The 20,167-nt window shown below is 42.8% G+C and overlaps 1 protein-coding gene across 1 annotated transcript in view; it reads right to left on the bottom strand.

Annotated features, from left to right (window-relative positions):
- LOC147106123 (voltage-dependent L-type calcium channel subunit alpha-1C-like) overlaps positions 1–20,167 on the bottom strand; it is a 531,473-nt gene that overhangs the window by 315,865 nt on the left and 195,441 nt on the right. The window contains exon 6 of the mRNA XM_086008919.1: positions 15,846–16,018. Within this exon, the coding sequence (XP_085865045.1) occupies positions 15,846–16,018 (173 nt within the window). The remainder of the gene's footprint in view (positions 1–15,845; positions 16,019–20,167) is intronic.

The following is a 20,167-nucleotide window of genomic DNA, read 5'->3' as shown; positions in this document are numbered from 1 at the left end:
TCTCTCTCTCCCCCCCAGTCTCTCTCTCTCTGTCCCCCCCAGTCTCTCTCTCTCTCCACCCCAGTCTCTCCCCCTCTCACTCCCCCCTCTCTCTCTCTTCCCCCCAGTCTCTCTCTCTCTTCCCCCAGTCTCTCTCTCTCTCTCCCCACCAGTCTCTCTCTCTCTCTCCCCCGTCTCTCTCTCTCTCTCTCCACCCCAGTCTCTCTCCCTCCCCCTCTCTCTCTCTTCCCCCCAGTCTCTCTCTCTCCCCCGTCTTTCTCTCTCTCCCCCCAGTCTCTCTCTCCCCCCCAGTCTCTCTCTCCCCCGTCTCTCTCTCTTCTCACCCCAGTCTCTCTCTCTCTCTCCCCCAGTCTCTCTCTCTCTCCCCCCCACAGTCTCTCTCTCCCCCCAGTCTCTCGCTCTCTCTCTCCCCCCCAGTCTCTCTCCCCCATCTCTCTCTTCTCCCCCAGTCTCTCTCTCTGCCCCCCAGTCTCTCTCTCTCTTCCCCCAGTCTCTCTCTCTCACTCCCCGTCTCTCAATTCAATTCAATTCAATTCAAATGCTTTATTGGCATGAAAGTTTACAGGGAACCATATTGCCAAAGCTTACATAACAAAAAGTACAGTTTTCCAACATTCTGTAGGTGTCAAACAATTTTGACCTTCGTTGGGTACAGACAATATTAATTTAAACAGTCGTTGACCCTCGTTGGGTACATTCAGTATTAATTTTTAAACAGTCGTTGGGTACATTCGGTATTGATTTAAACATTCTTAATGTTTATATATGCTATGGGTGTGCTCGTTAGTCCCTCGCTGTTCCTCAGGTTGTGACATGTTGTTACATATTGGGCACCAAGGTATGGTCTGTCTCCTTCTCCCAGGGCTAATCTTAATTTTGACAGGTCATCCAATTCTTTGAAATCTGGGGTTGTTTGGCTGAGCTTGTCAAAATATATGTTTCTTGTTTTGTTGAATTTTTCGCATTTTAGGAGGAAGTGCATCTCTGTCTCAACCTCGCCGGCCAGACATTGATCACATATTCTATTCTCTCTAGGCTGCCAGGATTTCTTGTATCTTCCTTTTCAATTGCCAGTTGGTGGTCGCTTAGTCTGTACCTGGTGAGGGTCTGTCTCTGTTTTGTGTCTCTGATGGTCGTGAGATAGTCTGCCAGTTTATATTCTCTTTTTAGGGCCCGGTAACATTCTAATCTGCTTTGGCTTTTGGTTATTTTGTTCCAATGTTCCAGGTAGGTTTCTTTGCATTGTTTAATGATTTGGTTCACTCGGATTGGTGTTTGGAGGGCAGTGTTGGTCTGGGACTGGTCAGGGTCCGGCTGAGTAGGAGTACTTAGTTTCAGTAGCAGCAGACTCAGGGGACTCATTTCTGGGTTCAGCTCTTGTGTCTGGAGGGCTTTAAAATGAAGGGTGTCTGGGGAACTAGATTTGAGGTGATTTAGAAAGTTTAGTGCTCGTTTTTGGATGTTTATTATCAGTGGGTATCTGCCTAGTTCGGCTCTACATGCATTTGTTGGTGTTTTCCTTTGGGTGCGAAGAATGCTTCGGCAAAATTCTGCATGTAGGGCTTCTATTGTGTGTTTTTCCCATTTAGTGTAGCTATGGTGATTGAGTGGGCCCCATACTTCACTACCGTACAGCGCAATGGGCAGGATTATGCTGTCAAATATTTTGAGCCAGATTTTGATTGGAATTTGGATGTTGTAGAATTTTCTTTTTATTGCATATAGGGCTCTTCGGGCTTTTTCTTTTAGTGCATTCACTGCTATGCTGAAGCTCCCTGATGCTGTGATGGTTAGACCAAGGTAAGTGTAGCTCATAGTGTGTCCTATGATGGTATCACTGAGAGTAAACTGGTATTTGTTTTCCTGACATCTGGGCCTTTTTTGAAAAATCATGATGTTGGTTTTCTTTAGATTTACTGTCAGGGCCCAATTTTGGCAGTATTTGTCGAGTAGGTCTAATTGTTGCTGTAATCCTTGTTCTGTGGGAGACAGCAGAACCAGGTCGTCCGCATAGAACAGGGATTTCACTTCCCCAGCTAGGAGACAGAGACCCGGTGACTCGCTTTGCTCCAGCATGTCTGCTAACTCATTTATGTATATGTTGAACAGGGTCGGGCTCAAATTGCAGCCCTGCCGGACGCCTCTTCTCTGGGTTCTCTCCCCCCGTCTCTCTCTCCCCCATCTCTCTCTTCTCCCCCCAGTCTCTCTCTCTCTCTCTCCCCCCAGTCTCTCTCTCTCTCTCCCCCCCCAGTCTCTCTTTACTCCCCCCCGCCTCTCTCTACTCCCCCCCCGTCTCTCTCTCTCTCTCTTCCAACAACAACATGCCCTCAAAAAACCCTCGGCCCCGCCGGGCACTCCAGCTAGTATATAAGGATCCGTCCGTCCGTCCGTCTGTCCGTCTGTCCGCTATACACTCAAAAGTTATAGAGCGTACCTACACAAATGTTATATCAAAAGAAAGGTTATGATTAGGGGAGTGTCATAGGTGTATTTACTTTTTGGTCAGACAAAAATTGTTTGGACAGTATACAAAAAACGTTCAAAAATCCGCTCATTAGCGGTTGACCAATCCTACCGCTCATTAGCATTGCGTGACGTGATGGTTGACCAATCCTACAGTTCAGTGACCTGATGGTTGACCAATCGGTGCGTCACGGGCGGGACCTAATCCTGCAGCCTCCCGAAACGTCACCGCCACTTTTTCCCCTGCTTTTCCTCAACAGCGAGCGGGGCAGCTGCATCGGCCCGCCAGAGCGGGATGTGAGTTGGGGTCACTCGGGCCGGGCCTCACAACCGCTCGGCCCGAGACACAGAGCGGGGGAGCGGCAGCGGGCAGCCGTGAACCGCGCCGCCCTGTAAACTGCCCTGGCAATGCCGGCCCCCCCCAGCTAGTATATTATAACTTAAGTAAACTTAACAGAAACCCTCTCTTTGAAACTTTAAAGAATGTTTTAATATTTGTCAATGTGTACATTATTCAAGGTGTGGTTGGCAGGGCCCAGGAATGGAATTTATTTCTTCTTCTTCATTAACCTATGCCTTGAGCTCCTCCAATATTATTCTGAGAATGTTTTCAGGATCGGGGTGTCAGTAGAGCAAGAATTTGTTTTGAGCTGCCCAATCTAATTTTAAACCTCTTAAATTCTCAAGATCACTTTTCATTATTCATCCAAAACTCTGCTGCCCATATCCTAACTTGCACCAAGTCCTGTTTCACCCATCACCCCTGTGCTCGCTGACCTACATTGGCTCCCGGTGCGGCAACGCCTTCATTTTAAAATTCTCATCCTTGTTTTCAAATCCCTCCATGGCCTTGCCCCCCTCCTTATCTCTGTAACTTCCTCCAGCCCTCTTTGCTTCTCCAATTCTGGCCTCTTGCGCATCCCCTATTTTAATTACGCCACCGTTGGCGGCCGTGCCTCCAGCTGCCTAGTTCCTAAGCTCAGGAATTTCCTTAAATCTCTCCCCTCCTTTAAGACGTTTCTTAAAACCTACCTCTTTGACCAAGCTTTTCGTCATCTGTCCTAATAGCTCCTTATGTGGCTCAGTGTCAAATTTTATTTGATAATGCTCTTTGAAGCGCCTTGGGATGTTTTACTACGTTAAAGGCGCGATATAAATGCAAGTTATTGTAGTTATTATCTTGCTTGCATAGAAGAAAGTAAAATTTCTAGCATGATGTCATTGTTAGATTTTGGGTCTTTTCTGTCCTCATTACTCTAAATACTTTGGCTTCCATCTTTTATACTTCTCTCGTAGATTAATCTTAAGTCTCTACAGTCTTGAGAATATCTTCAATGACGCTGACATCTAGGTTAGTTTTGATTTATAATGTGCCAAGGATAACAAACAGACACAGAATTTATTTCTATATGTTTAGGATGCTAGGTCTATACTGTGCCTTCACAAGGATCTCATCTTTAAAAGCTGATTACCCATGGTATGGTTCAGATAAATTGGGATTTGAAACATGATTGTCATAGATAAATGCTAAGACAGAGCTGTGCCTGTCCCACGAAGTTAACTGCTCAGATACTCCATCTGGAGAAATTGTTCAAATAGGCATATTCCGAGCCCTTGTTCCAGATTACTTACTACATTAAAAGCTTTAAACAATTGAAAATATTATCTTAAACTGCATAGAGCAATAATAATAATATTGGTGAAAAAAGATTTATATTATCACCTCTCAGTAATATCAAAGAATTAATTACAGTGACTGTTGTTATGAAGCAAATGTAACAAACATTTTACGCACAGCAAATTCCTACAAAAGCACTGAGATGAATGACCAGTTAATTTGTGCTTTTTGATGGTATTTTGGGAGGAACGCCAGCACATTATAATTCATGGAAAAACAATTCACAACAGTGAACCTGTTATTTTAAATATATATTAACTGTGTGGTAGCTACAGATAACTCAGAACTGGTTTTAAAACATAAAAATAATTTAAAGCAATTATAATTAGCAATTATAAGAATGCAGTTTACTATTCTTTTATATATATTTTTCATCTTGGGAGATCGGTTAAATTAGGCTATTGTAAAATACATAATTTGCTACTTTTCTTATTGTGGTAGCAATTGGTTGTGCTGACCCATATCACAGTTCCAATACCACTGTTTACAGTCCAAAGTACATTACTGTGTTAACGTGAGAAAGATTGGAACATTACAGCTGATTAATGATTGTTATATGAAGGAAAGGTGCTCATCACAGCAGTAAGCACTCCCATCAGAGCTAATCACGAGAATACAGAGTCCCCAGTGTTACTCTTGTAGCTTCCAGAAATATTACAAAAAATGTGCTGATATCAATGTTATTATCATTTGCCAAAGCTTTGGAATGGAGTACAGGAAATTATCAATGTCATTATTTAGAAAATAGAGAGAGAAATATGGAGGGAAGGACTGTGTGGTATAACAGATTACCACATTGTCCCTTCATTCCTGGGTTCCAGTTCACCCAAGACTGATAGGATGAAAATCTCTGTGTGGTGACAGTAACGATTTAAAATAAAATAATCTTGGATTATCTCAACACAGTTAATGGTAGACCGTCTCACATAGACAAGCTTCAAGGATTGCTATTGTGGAATATGTGACATTCATACTGGAGTAGTAGGGTGCTTTTCTGTGGCTGGAGTTAAGCCACATAGGTGCAGCAAAAGAGTAGGACCTATTTTAACCCTGCCCGCCCAGCATAAACTGGGCAGCTGGGCAGCTAAAATGGCCACAGCGCCTTACACTCTCCAACCCTGTTGCAATTTTAACCTGCTCTTTTGAGCAGATGATCGGAACATCCACTGCAAGGCAGCAGGGCCCTTCTTTAAATATGCAGATCAGGCCCTAGTGATGTTATTGGATCCCGACTGCAATTTAAATCCGAGGCCTACACGGGGAAGCCTTCCCTGCCTGGCCAACCTGGCGAGAAACAGGAGGAGGCCCATTCCTTCGGGTCCCCGGCAGTGGTGTCCTGCTGCCCCAAATGCCATTCCCGCCCTCCAGCCAGCTAGTGTTTACTGCCGGGTTCAAGCAGGAGATGGTTAGACTCTCCCGGACCCCACACTGCGGAGGGCTGGATGGTTTCTAATCCATCTCAGCCCCGCCGCTGACTCCTGCCTGGAGTTAAAATTCAGCCTAGTGCGTTTTAACCTACATTTAATTCATAGGTCTTTTAGAGAGAAATTAACACAGTTGTAAACTGAGGAGAAATAGGGACTGAAAAATAAGGGAATACTGATGACACAGGAATAAACATTAATTAATACAGGAGATAAAGCATGAGGATGGGAAAGAAACATTGAGAAACAGTAAAAAAAACAGGATAGAGTTGGTGCACAAATTAAATGACCAAGCAGGTTGGGTATTTGCCAATTGCTGGCACTTGTAATCATCTGAGAACACAATGAAATCTTATCAGGCTGAATCTTGTAAGATTCCGCCAAAGAGCATTTAAGTTTAAAAAAAAATTCTATTTGAATCAGTCTTGTACCTGATTTCGTACCTGGGTCAGCACTACTTTTCTTATTGCTTTTAAGAGGTAAGACAAACTTAGCTTTTGTTCTTAAAAAACTTAAACATTCTTGATAATGAACGAAACATGATCTGGCCTGGCTATTTCAGGATTCTCTTGAGGGCACACTTAGCATATTTGCAACATTTCAGCTCTCAGGAGAAAGTTCAACTGTCTATTTAAAGGGACTGGTACTTTACTCTAATACTTTCCATGTCAGCTTTAAGTGGCTAAATCATTAGATTAATGAAAAGACAGGTTCCAGACCTTGTCATTTAATTATACCCTCCCAAAAAGAATCTCCAGTCTTATCAGAATAATTGGGTAGAAACTTAGATATGATTCTATGATACAAGTTTAGATTCAGCATTTCAGTTTATTCCAAACCAAAATAGCTGAAGCTATCAAAACGTAGAATAAACTCAATTTTCTTTCACCCTATTAACAGTAACCACACCTAAAATGGTATTTGGAGGAAAAAAATTGGGCTTTAGAAATTCTTGGGGATATGATCCCAGCAGTTGTTCATTCATTGTGACCGAGTGAAAATCCTGTGATTGCCTATCTAACACCATTGTGGGAGTACCATCACAAGAACTGCAGAAGGCTCACTGCCACCTTCTCAGGGCAAATACAGGTGGGCAATGCAGCAACACTGTCCACACCCTGAAGCCCAGTAATGATGGGTTTTTATGTAGTGCAACTGTGTGTAGTTTGATCCAGAATTGAATTCATTTTGGATTCACTCCAGGGAGCTTTGTCATATCCTTAAAGCTCTACAGAAGCCCTTTACTCATTTGTACAAAGATTCAAAGATATAATCTGGGCTCAGCATTAGAATTCTTTATCTACTGTTTTAGGAAACTTTCTTTCTAACCCTTGGGGCCACTTCATGAACTAGTTGAAATGAACAGGTGCATAACAATCTGCACCATGACTACCATTGTGCTGTTGAGTTTCCGCTACTTACTTGGTTAGTTGCAAGAACGTCTAAAAAAACCCTTTGTAGTAGACCTCTTGATGCCTTTTGTGTCTAGAAATCTATCAATCTCCTTCTTAAGTGTATTATGTGCATGCACATAGGCCAGAAATTTGTTGTAGCAGGGCAATGAACGCTGTCCACCATTAGTTAGATTTACCCTTGCCCATTTAGTCTCAATGATATTTTGTGCCGCAGATTGCAAAAGTGCGAGCTGATAAAGGCGCAGCAAGGGAAACTGGGCATCTGGGATCTGAGTGAACTGGGCAATTCTGCATTTTTTAAATATCCAACAATTAAAACCTGAAGGAATGAGACTCCACACTTGTAACAGTTAATTTTCAGTGCCAGAGAGGTTCATTGGCAGTAATTAACACTTAGCACATCGTTAAAAGAGTCTCTGACAGCTAATCCAGACTTAATTAAATATGCGTGGACTTTAAATGGCTCCAAAACAGGGTCCTTACGTCACTTCAGGCCAGCTCTAACTCTATGTGGTGAATGTCATTCGTATCGGCTGTAAATACAGCAACTCGGAACAGTAGCATAGTGGTTATGTTACTGGACTAGTAATCCGGAGGCCTGGACTAATGATCTAGAGATGTGAGCTCAAATCCCACCACGACAGCTGGGGAATTTAAATTCAGTTAATTAAATAAATCTGGAATAAAAAGCTAGTATCAGTACTGGTGACCATGAAACTACCAGATTTTCGTAAAAACCCATCTGGTTCATTAATGTCCTTTTAGAGAAGAAAATCTGCCATCCTGACCTTGTCTGGCCTATATGTGACTCCAGACCCACAGCAATGTGGTTGACTTTTAACTGCCCTCTGAAATGGTCTAGCAAGCCACTCAGTTGTGACGAACCGCTACAAAAAACAATAATAATAAAACGGGACGGACCACCTCAGCACCATCTACGGACATGACAACGGTACACCCAGCCCAGTTGACTGTGCAAAGTCCTCTTCACTAACATCTGGGGATTTGTGCCAAAATTGGGATAGCTGTCCCACGGACTAGTCAAGCAACAGCCTGACGAAGTCATACTCACAGAATCATACGTTTCATCCAATGTTCCAAACTCCTCCATCACCATCACCTTCCCTGGGTATGTCCTGTCCCGCCAGCAGGACAGACCCACCAGAGGTGGCAGCACAGTAGTATACAGTCAGGAGGGAGCGGCTCTGGGAGTCCTTAACATTGATTCCGGACCCCATGAAGTATCATGGCTTCATGGGCAAGGATACCTCCTGCTGATTACCACCTACTGCCCTCCCTCAGCTGATGAATCAGTACTCCTCCATGTTGAACAGCACTTGGAAGAAGTACTGAGAGTAGCAAGGGCACAGAATGTACTCTGGATGGGGGACTTCAATGTCCATCACCAAGAGTGGGTCGGTAGCACCACTACTGACCGAGCTGACCGAGTCCTGAAGGACATAGCTGCCAGTCTGACACTCTCTTGTTGGAGATAGTCATTGCCTGGCACTTCTGTGGCGCGAATGTGACCTGCCACTTATCAGCCCAAGCCTGAATATCGTCCAGGTCTTGTTGCATGCGAGCATGGACTGCTTCATCATCTGAGGAGTTGTGAATGGCACTGAACACTGTGCAGTCATCGGTGAACATCCCATTTCTGACCTTATGTTGGAGGGAAGGTCATTGATGAAGCAGCTGAAGATGGTTGGGCCTAGGACACTGCCCTGAGGAACTCCTGCAGCGATGTCCTGGGGCTGTGATGATTCCACAACCATCTTCCTTGGATGTATGTCGCCGTTCCTTCATTGTCGCTGGGTCAAAATTCTGGAACTCCCTCCGTAACAGTACTGTGGGAGTACCTACACCACGTGGACTGCAGCAGTTCAAGAATGCAATTAGGGATGGGCAATAAATTCTGGCCATGCCAGCAACAACCAGATCCCATGAATGGATAAAAATAACTTCATGCCGTTCAATGATTTCAATGGTGAGCCAGACAGTGAGATGCCATTTTCGCAAAGCTAACGGCAGAGCGGCACATCTCTGACAGCAACTTTTGGCCTGCCACGTTTAACTGTGCATCTGCCCTCGCCTGAAGTTGCTATAGCATTTGTGCATAAATAACTGCGAGCGCCATTAGCCTCACCATTATTTTGACAGCAAATTATGGGCATGCCTTTCTTAGAATTCTTTCTTTGCTATATTTTGAACGCAAGAAGAAAATTTGAGGAGCAGAAGCAACTAAGCACAGCGAATGGAAATAATCTTAAGTAAGGAAAACTGGTTACAGGAATTAAGAAGCAAAATGACAGCTATGTGGTTGGGGCATGGCAAAATCAGCAGTGTGTATCTCCTTCCCAATTATAACTGGACTTCACTAGCCTTTAATCTCAACCAGGTCTGAGACAAGTTCATATGTTGGGTTTTATTGACTCACAGTCAATTTGGAAATGCCAATTTGGGATAATAGTGACACAAATTGAGGACAGAGTCAATTCCATTTGCCACAATAGAGTAGCTTTTACAGTCATAAGTAGCACAGCCAAAGAATGCACATTGCTCCTAATCGATGTAAAAACAGAAATAAAATACTGCCTAAACTATATAACTCAAACCAGGAATAAATTTAGAGAACCTGCGTGTATTAAAAAAAACTTGAATTATAGACAGAGACTAGGGAGGTAATTTTCCAAAATCATGCTAGTGGCATGGAGCCTCACCCACTGGCCACACATATCAGAAAATCATTTGTGCATTGCTCACAATATTGAAATATGCACGGCCACAGGCAAAGCTCCACCTGTAATGTGACTCAGAAATGACCAGTAATTTTTTATGGGCCCAGGAGAATTTTAAGGCAAAAACTATGACAATTCTAAAGAGGATTGGTTAAGTATCTGAAAAGAAAGAATACAAAAGAATACAGGAAAAGGACAGGCAGGAAAATGGGATCAAAGTAGACAGTTTCAGTCGAAGAGCTAGTCCCAGCACATCCATGATGGGCCAAATGGGTATTATAAATTCTATGATAATATAACATCTGCAGTTGCGCTGCTACTATTACCATTTTCCTCAACTTGCATGCTTTGCAACAATTTAGATTTTCGTTTCAAGTGGAATTAAATATAAATAAGGCTTGTCTAGTTATTATTATAAACCAAACTCAGCCCCACACACACAACCATAAGCTCGTAATCGCCCCTCACAACCCAGTGTCATCCAAACAAAATGACTTTGCAATCTGTTTTGGGACCAGAGTCAACCATTTGAGAAGCCTGCAACAGTGCAGTTTTTAATCAATTTTGAAATTGATATGGGTTGAGCGGGGTAACATCCCTCTCCCCTTAGCTGATGCCACTTACCTTTGCGCTCTGCACCAAGAGTGCATATTTGGAAAATTTAGTCAGCTACAATGACAGGTAATAATGAGTCTTCTGAGTCTGTTCAAATTGGAAGTGGTAGGATTTTTCTCAACATATAAATGAATAGACAGGATATTGGGCAAACTCCATTATGGGTGTCTGAATCTCCCTACCTGATTTTCCTCTATGTGCTCAACCCAGGCAATTATTGATACTCAATATGCAAAAGAAGAAAATTTGCCTGTGTGAGTCCTGCTTGGATACTCCTGACGATCAGAGAGAAATTTCACAAGTTTTATCTCCTTGGAGGTTTACTTGTGGGTGGTAGCCTTCCTCAGTAGACTGAGTGGATTAATTGAGAGGACAAATTGTATATTCTCTGAGAATGGAACCCACATAAAGGGCCAAACTGCCTTTTCACCTTCAATTTAAAAAAAATCTTTTTTAAGTTAACATGTATAAACTAAATAAAATATCTTCAGTTTTATGCATTTCCATCTCTCCTGAGTTCATTGCACTGTTGCCATGAAAAGTAGAAAATTCTGTTGAAGGAAATAGGTTTGTGGGGTTTAATCTTAGTTTACACACACCACACATGAAACAGTAAGCGGACTTGAACTGGAAGCACACACTACAACAAGAGCCACGTCACACAAAGTTATTGTGCTGAATAATAACTTTTGATTCAATTATCTCACCAAAATATTATTGAATTCTATCGTTTGCCAAAACCAGCATCATTTTATGTTGCCCCTGCAGCATATCTAAAACACTTTGGGGGATAAATTGGGTCGCGCCCACTCTGGGGCGCTAACTTCACTGAGGTGCTACTTTTAGCGCCCCGAAAAAGTTAGCGCCCCCGCGCCCGAAATTCACCGGTAGCGCCCCAAGAGGGAGGCAGGGTGCTACTGGAAGCACCCCATCTCTCTCTTGGGGCGCTGCTAGTGAATTTTGCGGCGCTATGTGTTGCAGTGCCACGCTCTGCGGCACGTCGAGCCGCGGTACTGCAGGCCTTCCTCCCCTTATTAAAGGGGAGGGGCCTAGCGCAGTGCGACCTGGGGCCCAGCTGGGCCACCAGGGATCGGAGTGCCGGCAAAAGAGCCCGGCACTCAAGAGAAGTGCCAGGCTCACAGAGCGCAGCTGGCACTCTGCAGGGGGGCTGCACAGAAGGCCGGGGATGGCAAAGTGGGCAGGTCCTGGCAGACGGCCAGCAACAAAAATGGCTGCCCAGCACCTTCCCTTTAATTTGCGCTGCCCTGGCCGCAGGTAGACCTCCCTGACCCTGTCGGACATAGCGTCCGGCGGTAAGTCACAGGGCGTTACCGAAGATCGCAGCTGGGGCGTGAGTGGGGCGCTGCGCACGGCGATGATGTCATCGCCGGTGGCGCAGCGCTGCAGGGCGCTAATGGTTACTGTAGCCGCTAACCTCCCGCTGAATTTCACGGGAGGCGTTAGCAGTGCTGTGCCCAGGCGCGAGTTGCTTTGCACCCCGTTAGCGCCGTAGAGGCGCAAATCAATTGAATTTTTCCCCCTTTATATCACAAAAGTGGCCCTGCAACAATGTTGTGAAAAATTGCTGTTATAAGTTTAGGATCTGCTGGTACAGCACTGCTGGTCACTCCTGTAAGCACTCCGAGTGTCTCACATTTAGGTATGTGCCCATGCTTCCCAATATCGAATTATACAATAGTCTAACCACTTCCCCTTGACATTCAATGGTATTACCATCGCCGAATCCCCCACCATCAACATCCTGGGGGTCACCATTGACAAGAAACTTAACTGGACCAGCCACATAAATACTGTGGCTACAAGAGCAGGTCAGAGGCCAGGTATTCTGCGGCGAGTGTCTCGCCTCCTGACTCCCCAAAGCCTTTCCACCATCTACAAGGCACAAGTAAGAAGTGTGATGGAATACTCTCCACTTGACTGGATGAGTGCAGCTTCAACAATACTCAAGAAGCTCGACACCATCCAGGACAAAGCAGCCCGCTTGATTGGCACCCCACCCACCACCTTAAACATTCACTCCCTCCACCACCGATGTACCGTGGCTGCGGTGTGTACCATCTACAAGATGCACTGCAGCAACTCGCCAAGGCTTCTATGGCAGCACCTCCCAAACTCTTCCACCTAGAAGGACAAGGGCAGCAGGTGCATGGGAACACCACCACCTCCAAGTTCTCCTCCAAGTCACACACCATCCTGACTTAGAAGTATATCGCTGATCCTTCATCGTCGCTGGGTCAAAATCCTGAAACTCCCTACCTAACAGCACTCTGGGAGTACCTTCACCACACGGACTGCAGCGGTTCAAGAGGGCGGCTCACCCCCACTTTCTCAAGGGCAATTAGGGATGGGCAATAAATGCTGGCCTTGCCAGCGACGCCCACATCCCATAAACAAATAAAACAAAAACCAAGGGTGTAACAACAGGAACCCCTTATGATTTTAATTGGATAGCGTGTTTTTCATTCATACTTTCACATCTACTTATTCAATCTTTTCAAAGGTGGACTGAGGAACACTTGGTATGACAAGGTCAGATGCAAATCATTAAGCTGGCTTATTCCACAAACAGAAAATAAACATAAACATAGAGTCACAGTCAAAGCAAATTCCACTTCCTTAACTCAATCTCACTTCTCTCCTCAAAAACATGGGTAAAAAATAATAAACTACATGTTCTGTCCCTTTTTTGGGCTGACTTATTTGTTTTGGCATTGAAGCTCTTTCAGATTATTAACTGCAAAAACTGACCTTCTGCATTTTTAACTTCTAGCTCCAGGCCTAGAATTGTGTCTCTGTCCAAAACCTGACTGTTCTGTGTCAATTTGTTCAATTTTTCTGTTAATTTTAGCCCAAGAAGCAGAAGTGGGTTTCCGTGACACCTTCCGATATGGCAATTCATCAGCAGACCTATCAATCAAATTGACTACCTGTTCTCCCAGGAGTACATGGTCCATAAACATCTCATGCCATGCCCATATAAATAGAATTGTCCTCATCACAACATGTGTGAGTATTTGTTTGTCCACCTTCGGTAAGATGATGAAATATCATTGGTCATCTTGGCTAATAGGCCTGGGATGAGACAATGGATCCTCGTTATATCAGTTTGAAAGAGGCTGAGAGTTGTGACATCCCCAAACAGGCTCACCTGGCCTGTTTAATACATATCTCCAATGCCTGCACCACATGTTTTTTTTTAAACCAGTGAAAATTTATTGTTCTAAAATGCAACCCTTAAGCATAATGTAATCTCAAAATCCTTTATCTGAAGAAAACGAAAATGATCAATAATCCCAAAATGTGACAATCTCAAAAAGTTACTTGGAACCTAGTAATATGCCACAGCAATAACAGCATGCACCATACCAGACCACTAGGCTAGGGCTACATCCCTCCCCCCTTTGTAGAACTGAGTGTTCAGTATAGTATGCAAAAAGGACTATGCACATATATTTATATACACTTCTCAAGGTATACTTCACTTGGATGGGTGTGATTTCTTGACTAGGATGTTTATGGGGAGGTGGGGAGGGTATAGGGGAACACGGGGGAAACCCGGTGATGCAGAGGTTCTGTTGAATTTAATGGCAGTACCACATTATAATATATTTTTTGCGTTTTCCACCAGGCAGCCGGCTAAATAGACAGGTCATGGGAGATCGTGAATGAAAGGTTGTGGGAGATTGTGGATGGAAGGTTGGGAAACATGGATGGAAGGCCAGGTGGGGGGAAATTGTGGAGGGTGGGGGATCGGATTGAAAGGGGGGAGGGAGGCCGATCGCGGGGAGGGAAGCAGGTCTGCTTGAAAGGCCAAGGGGGAGCACTCCTGCTCCTCCTGATCCACGAGCGTGCTCAAAACACACTTATCTGTTGGATCTGGCCCTTCGTGCCTCCCTTCAGCTGCCTGGTTTTCCGGGCCCCGGGAAACCCATGCTGGAGATGTTAAATTGGTAAAGATAAGTAAAATTCAATGCAAAAATCACATCATTAACGTCTGATAAGGTCATTAATTGCTGCGATAAGGACCCGCCCCGTCCCAACTGCGGCGAGCAGGCGCCCAAACACGCCTCTATTAAACTCGGAAGAGGGTGCGTTGGAGCCGGTTTGTATCGCAATCTAAAAATAACTTATTTTAACTACCCACCTGCCCCCAACCCACCTGTTCTTGGGGGTTAAAATTTCCCCCATGATGTAACTAGAGTAATTTCACTGAAATTAAATACAGGCAGTGAGGAAGCAACTTGTTGGCATTGTATGGTGATATGCAAATACACAGTGCCCAGACTGTAGGAATATGGATTAATCTCTGTAATCCATAATTCATCTCAGTTCTGGAACCCAATTGGCTGTTCTGGTGAGAAGAGATGATGGGGAGATGGTTTCCAATAAAGGTGAGATACTTCCCCACAATGGGGTTAGAGAGAGAAAAAGAATTGGAAGAAGAATCAACTGTTGTCTCTCTTCCACAACTCTAAGCACTGGATGAAAAGCATAATTGAACTTCCATGAGAACAAGTCATTTATCCACTTTTAAGCAAAGAAAATAAGTTAATTTATAAAGATCTGGTCATATAAAGTATAACCAACAGATTTCTATAATTCAAGCGCAAGAAATTTAGATGATGCTGTTTACTGTAATTCTGTTATATTCATTCTATTATTTCTGCTTTGCTTTTTATATCTGTTTACTAATGTGCTTTGGCACAATTAGAGACAGCGAAGCTGATTAGCTCTTCCAAAGGAGACTACTTCAATTTACATTTGGGTTAGTATTTTAATAAGGATTTTGATGTATTTGTTGAGGTGTCTTTTGTATTTTTTAATATATCATCCACTTAAGCAACAATATTAAATTACCAGCAGAAATTAAGGATTAAAATCAGCAGTACTGTCGATCATTTGGGGAGATGGTGGAGTTAAAGCCTCCTCCTTCTTATCCTTTCCAAGTTATTTTCTCCCTTCTACTCAGAGGGCTGGGAAGCAAACTGCTCCAAATCTCAGATAATGTCCCTTTGAGTTGAATACTCTAAGACGAAATAAAATAATCCAGTGACAATGCTGAATGCTGCAATTTTCTTCCCTGCTGTGTGGACGCACTTGGCAGCCACTCTGAGGTTTCCTATAGTAACACAAATGAAACTCCGTGATGTGACAAAATCCCAGGTGCAAACTCACAGCCACCACTCTGTAGTGTTATTTCTTTGTGATTTAAACTCTATGCTACCCTTCAGGTACAACTTTTTGCTAAATGATAGTCAGTCAGGCTGCTGACATGTAAAATCTGGCAGCTTAATAAACTATTTGTAGCTTGCGTCATATAAATGAATCAGTCTATACAAGTTTTTAATGGCCTGTATACTTCTAAAGACAGTAATAATCATCACATTGTTTGAAGTACAATATATCAGTACCATGTATTGTCCAAATGAAAATGAAAATCTACTCTTGATATAAATATAATTACATCTGGAAGTGAAAAGTTATCACTTACGGTTTCTAGGTTTATCTTCATCCATTCCCTCATCTTCATTCTCTGGATCTATGTCTTCAGCTTGGGTAATCCAGTCCAGATAGCCTTTGAGATCCTCCTCTAATTGTTGTTTCTCCCGTAGCTTCTGAAAATCACCGCGAGCCTTGGCCTTCTCTCTCTCTTTGGAAAACTCTCTATTTCCCCCAAAACACAGAAGGCATGCTTTAGGTGACAGAAGCAACACATACAATTTATCTAGTTAGAACAAATTATGTCACATATTCTGCATAATTTCCCACTCCCAATCCTAGCTGCTTTATAGCACAAACCACATTCAGCTCCCAATCAACAGAGCTCTTCTAATGTTCCCATCAGCATGTAAGAATGAAATTTGACCGTACCTGCAAGGGATTTTTGCAATTTAGTCATGGGTTTTTAATGACATCATAAACTCAGCTAGGGATCCATGAGAAATTTTAAAACGTAAAATCATCATCAGAACACAGACCTATCAAATCTCACTCATTTGGAATAAATCTTATTCATTATGCTTTTGAAATGTCTCATTTTTTAAAATTACCCCGATTTCACTGGGGTGGATTTCCACTAGTCGCTATGTGTTAGTGACATTACAAACAGAGTGGAAAAATTTCTTACGCAGCAGGATATAGTTTGAAACAGGAATGACTGACATTTAACATGATGGTTTATAGCATTAAATGATAAGTATAGGACTATTGTTAATACTACCTCAGCAGCAGATCATTGATAGATAAATTACATTTAGAATAAATAATATGTGGGTGTATGCTCAAGGCTCTATGGTACCTCAACTTTGTGGTTACAGTTTACACCACTCTCAATCTATGGCCCGTAATTTGCGGTCAGTGGCGAAGCAAAGGCGCTCACCACTTGCCTCAAAGAAAGCTGCCCAAAGAGATCTCGTGATCTCTGTGGCGATAAGTTTACCTTTCTCGACGTGCAATTGATTGTAGCGCTGTGTAATGGGAATCCCCATCACAGAGCTACAGTGACGTCAACAAGTTGTCTAAGTAGCCAATCACATCGAAGAATTCTCACAGACTGCAAATCAGGAAATAAAAAGCAGCTTTTATAAATATTTTAAGTTTTAAAAAAATTGTAATTTTTATCATAATGGAGAAATGTGACATTCCACAAATATAAAAATTAATTTTTCAGGGCCAGAGCATTTGGTTAGCAGTCAATATGCTGTTAAAACCTCATTACATCTATTCCAACAAGGCTTAATATTTAAGGGGGTATTTAACAGTGATATTAGCATGGAAAAGCTCAGGTTTGCATCAGCTCCACTGATTTCACGATTGCCAGCTATGGGGGCGGTGAGGGGGGGGGTGGTGTCCACAGCACAGCCAGTGTTGGAGCAGCGAATGACTGACCGGAACTTCAGGATTTCCTTACTTAGATGCGCATGCATTAAATCCTGAAGTTATGGTCAGTTTCAGAGAGTTAATGATGGCGAACACTGACAGTTCACCATCATTACCCACTGCAAAATCTGGGCCATTATGTGTGTTTTCACTATATCATTTAGTTGATGTAAATTTTTAGCTTTCCTATCCTAATAGATGTAAGGGCTACTGTGTTTTCCTATGCAACTCCATAATTATATGACAGGAAAAGGGTTGGGTTTACAATAAGATGATACTAGACCAGAATTATAATAGGCTCACATGATAACAAAACTGTGTTTCCTGGAGAAATAATGGCCCGAACATTGCGGTATGAATATCGGTGTGGCTATCAGCGCACACTGTTACTAAGGAGTAAATAGGATAGCAACTTCTGGCGTCCGCACATGTGCAGTTAAATGCAGAAATCAGGAAGTTCCAGTCCGAGTTACACATCTCCTACAGAAGCTGTGCTATAACAGTGTCTTGCCGAGAGACTCGGCATTCAAATAGATGAAATGCATGAAGTTGCCGTACCTACCCACAAGATACCCACTAAACATGCCAGAAAAAGCTAGGGCTTGTCCAATCAAGTGTAAGTAAACTTTTAATGAGATGATAACATAAGAACATAAGAATTAGGAGCATGAATAGGCTATATGACCCCTCGAGCCTGCTCCACCATTCAATAAGATCATGGCTGATCTTCAAACTCAACTCCATTTTCCCGCCCAATCCCCAATTCCATTGATTTCCCTAGAGTCCAAAATCTATCTATCTCAGCCTTGAACATACTCAACGATTCAGCAACCACAGCCCTTTGGGATAGATAATTCCGAAGATTCATAACGCTCTGAGTGAAGAAATTCCTCCTCATCTCAGTCTTAAATGGCCGACTCCTTATCTTGAGACTATGCCCCCTAGACTCTCCAGCCAGGGGAAACAACCTCTCAGCATCTATCCTGTCAATCCCCCTCAGAATCTTATATGTTCCAATGAGATCACCTCTCATTCTTCTAAACTCCAGAGCATGGGCCAAAATCTACTCAATCTCCCCTCATAGGACAACCTTCTCATCCCAGGAATCAACCTAGTGAACCTTTGTTGCACTGCCTCTAAGGCAAGTATATCCTTCCTCAGGTAAGGAGACCAAAACTATGCACAGTGCTCCAGGTGTGATCTCATCAAAGCCCTGTACAATTGTAGTAAGACTTCTTTACTCTTGTACTCCAACTCCTTTGCAATAAAGGCCAACATGCCATTTACCTTCCTAATTGCTTGCTGTACCTGCATGCTAACTCTCTGTGTTTCCTGTACGAGGACACCTAAATCGCACTGAACACCAACATTTAATAGTTTCTCACCATTTAAAAAATATTCTGTTTTTCTATTCTTCCTACCAAAGTGAATAGCCTCACACTTCGCCACATTATACTCCATCTTCACTTTATTGTCCACTCACTTAACCTGTCTATATCGCTTTGCAGGCTCTTTGTGTCCTTCTCTCAGCTTACTTTCCAACCTAACTTTGTATCATCAGCAAACTTGGATACATTACACTCAGTCCCTTCATTTCAGTCATTAATATAGATTGTAAATAGCTGAGGCCCAAGCATTGATCCTTGCGGCACCCCACTGGTTACAGCCTGCCAACCGGAAAATGACCCGTTTATCCCTATTATCTGTATACTGTCCGTTAACCAATGCTGTATCCATGCTAATATATTACACTCAACCCCATGAGCCCTTATCTTGCGTAGCAACCTTTTATGCAGCACCTTATCGAATGCCTTTTGGAAATCCAAATATTCTACATTCACTGGTTCCCCTTTATCTACCCTGCTAGTTACATCCTCAAAAAATCTAATAAATTTGTTAAACACAATTTCCCTTTCATAAAACCATGTTGACTCTGCCTGATCATATTATGATTTTCTAAGTGTCCTGTTACCACTTCCTTAAAAATGGATTCAAGCATTTTCCCAATGACTGATGTCAAGCTAACTGGCCTTTAGTTCCCTGTTTTTTCTCGCCCTCCTTTCTTGAACAGCAGGGTTACATTTGCTACTGTCCAATCTGCTGGAACCATTCTAGAATCTAGGGAATTTGGAAGATCACAACCAATGCATCCACTATCTCTGCAGTCATCTCTTTTAGAACCCTAGGATGTAGGCCATCAGGTGCAGGGGATTTGTCAGCTTTTAGTCCCATTAGTTTCTCAAGTACTTTTTCTCTACTGATCTTAATTACTTCAAGTTCCTCACTCTCATTAGTCCCTTGGTTCCCCACTATTTTTAGTATGCTTAAGTCTTAATTACTGCCAAACAATCTCTCTGGCAATGAAAATTTACTTTTAAAAATGGGGAGTCTCATTCTTTCATATTTTAATTATTGTTGGAGGTTTTTTTTATAAATTAAAATTAAAATGTTTTACTTTTTCGTTCTGTCTTTTATATCTCTCTCTTTCCCTTAATCCCATCTTTCCTTCCCTCTCATTATTTTTCTTTCTGTACATGATTTAGCATTGGATTAAATATTCTAACGTACACTTGCTGGTTTAGACTCTGTGTGGCTCAGTAAGGATTCTTCAACCTGATTGGTTAAGGAGACACATCATTGCTTTCCCTGTTCACCCAGGTACCAAATCTCCTGTAGAGGGTGCCGTGCTGTTTTGGCTCTCCAATTAACGCAAGTCGCAGTACAAAAAACCACAGAAAGTCTGTGGGCAAGTATCAGTGTAATGAACGGCCAGCGCTGTTTGTTTGCCGCTGACCACAAAATCCAGGCCATTATTTTTCAGAAGTGTTAAACTCATGTATACATTCTGTCAAATATACACTGTTTGACAGAGATTTAATAAAGATTTACAAGTTAAAGCATTACTGCATATAATAGCACAATATATTTTAAAGA

The sequence above is a fragment of the Somniosus microcephalus genome, chromosome 16 (assembly GCF_052327205.1).
Source record: "Somniosus microcephalus isolate GS21.2 chromosome 16, FLI_Smic_1.0, whole genome shotgun sequence".
Lineage (NCBI taxonomy): Eukaryota > Metazoa > Chordata > Chondrichthyes > Squaliformes > Somniosidae > Somniosus > Somniosus microcephalus.
The sequence above is the reverse complement of the archived record's forward strand: the minus strand, read 5'-3'. Positions and strand labels throughout refer to the sequence as shown.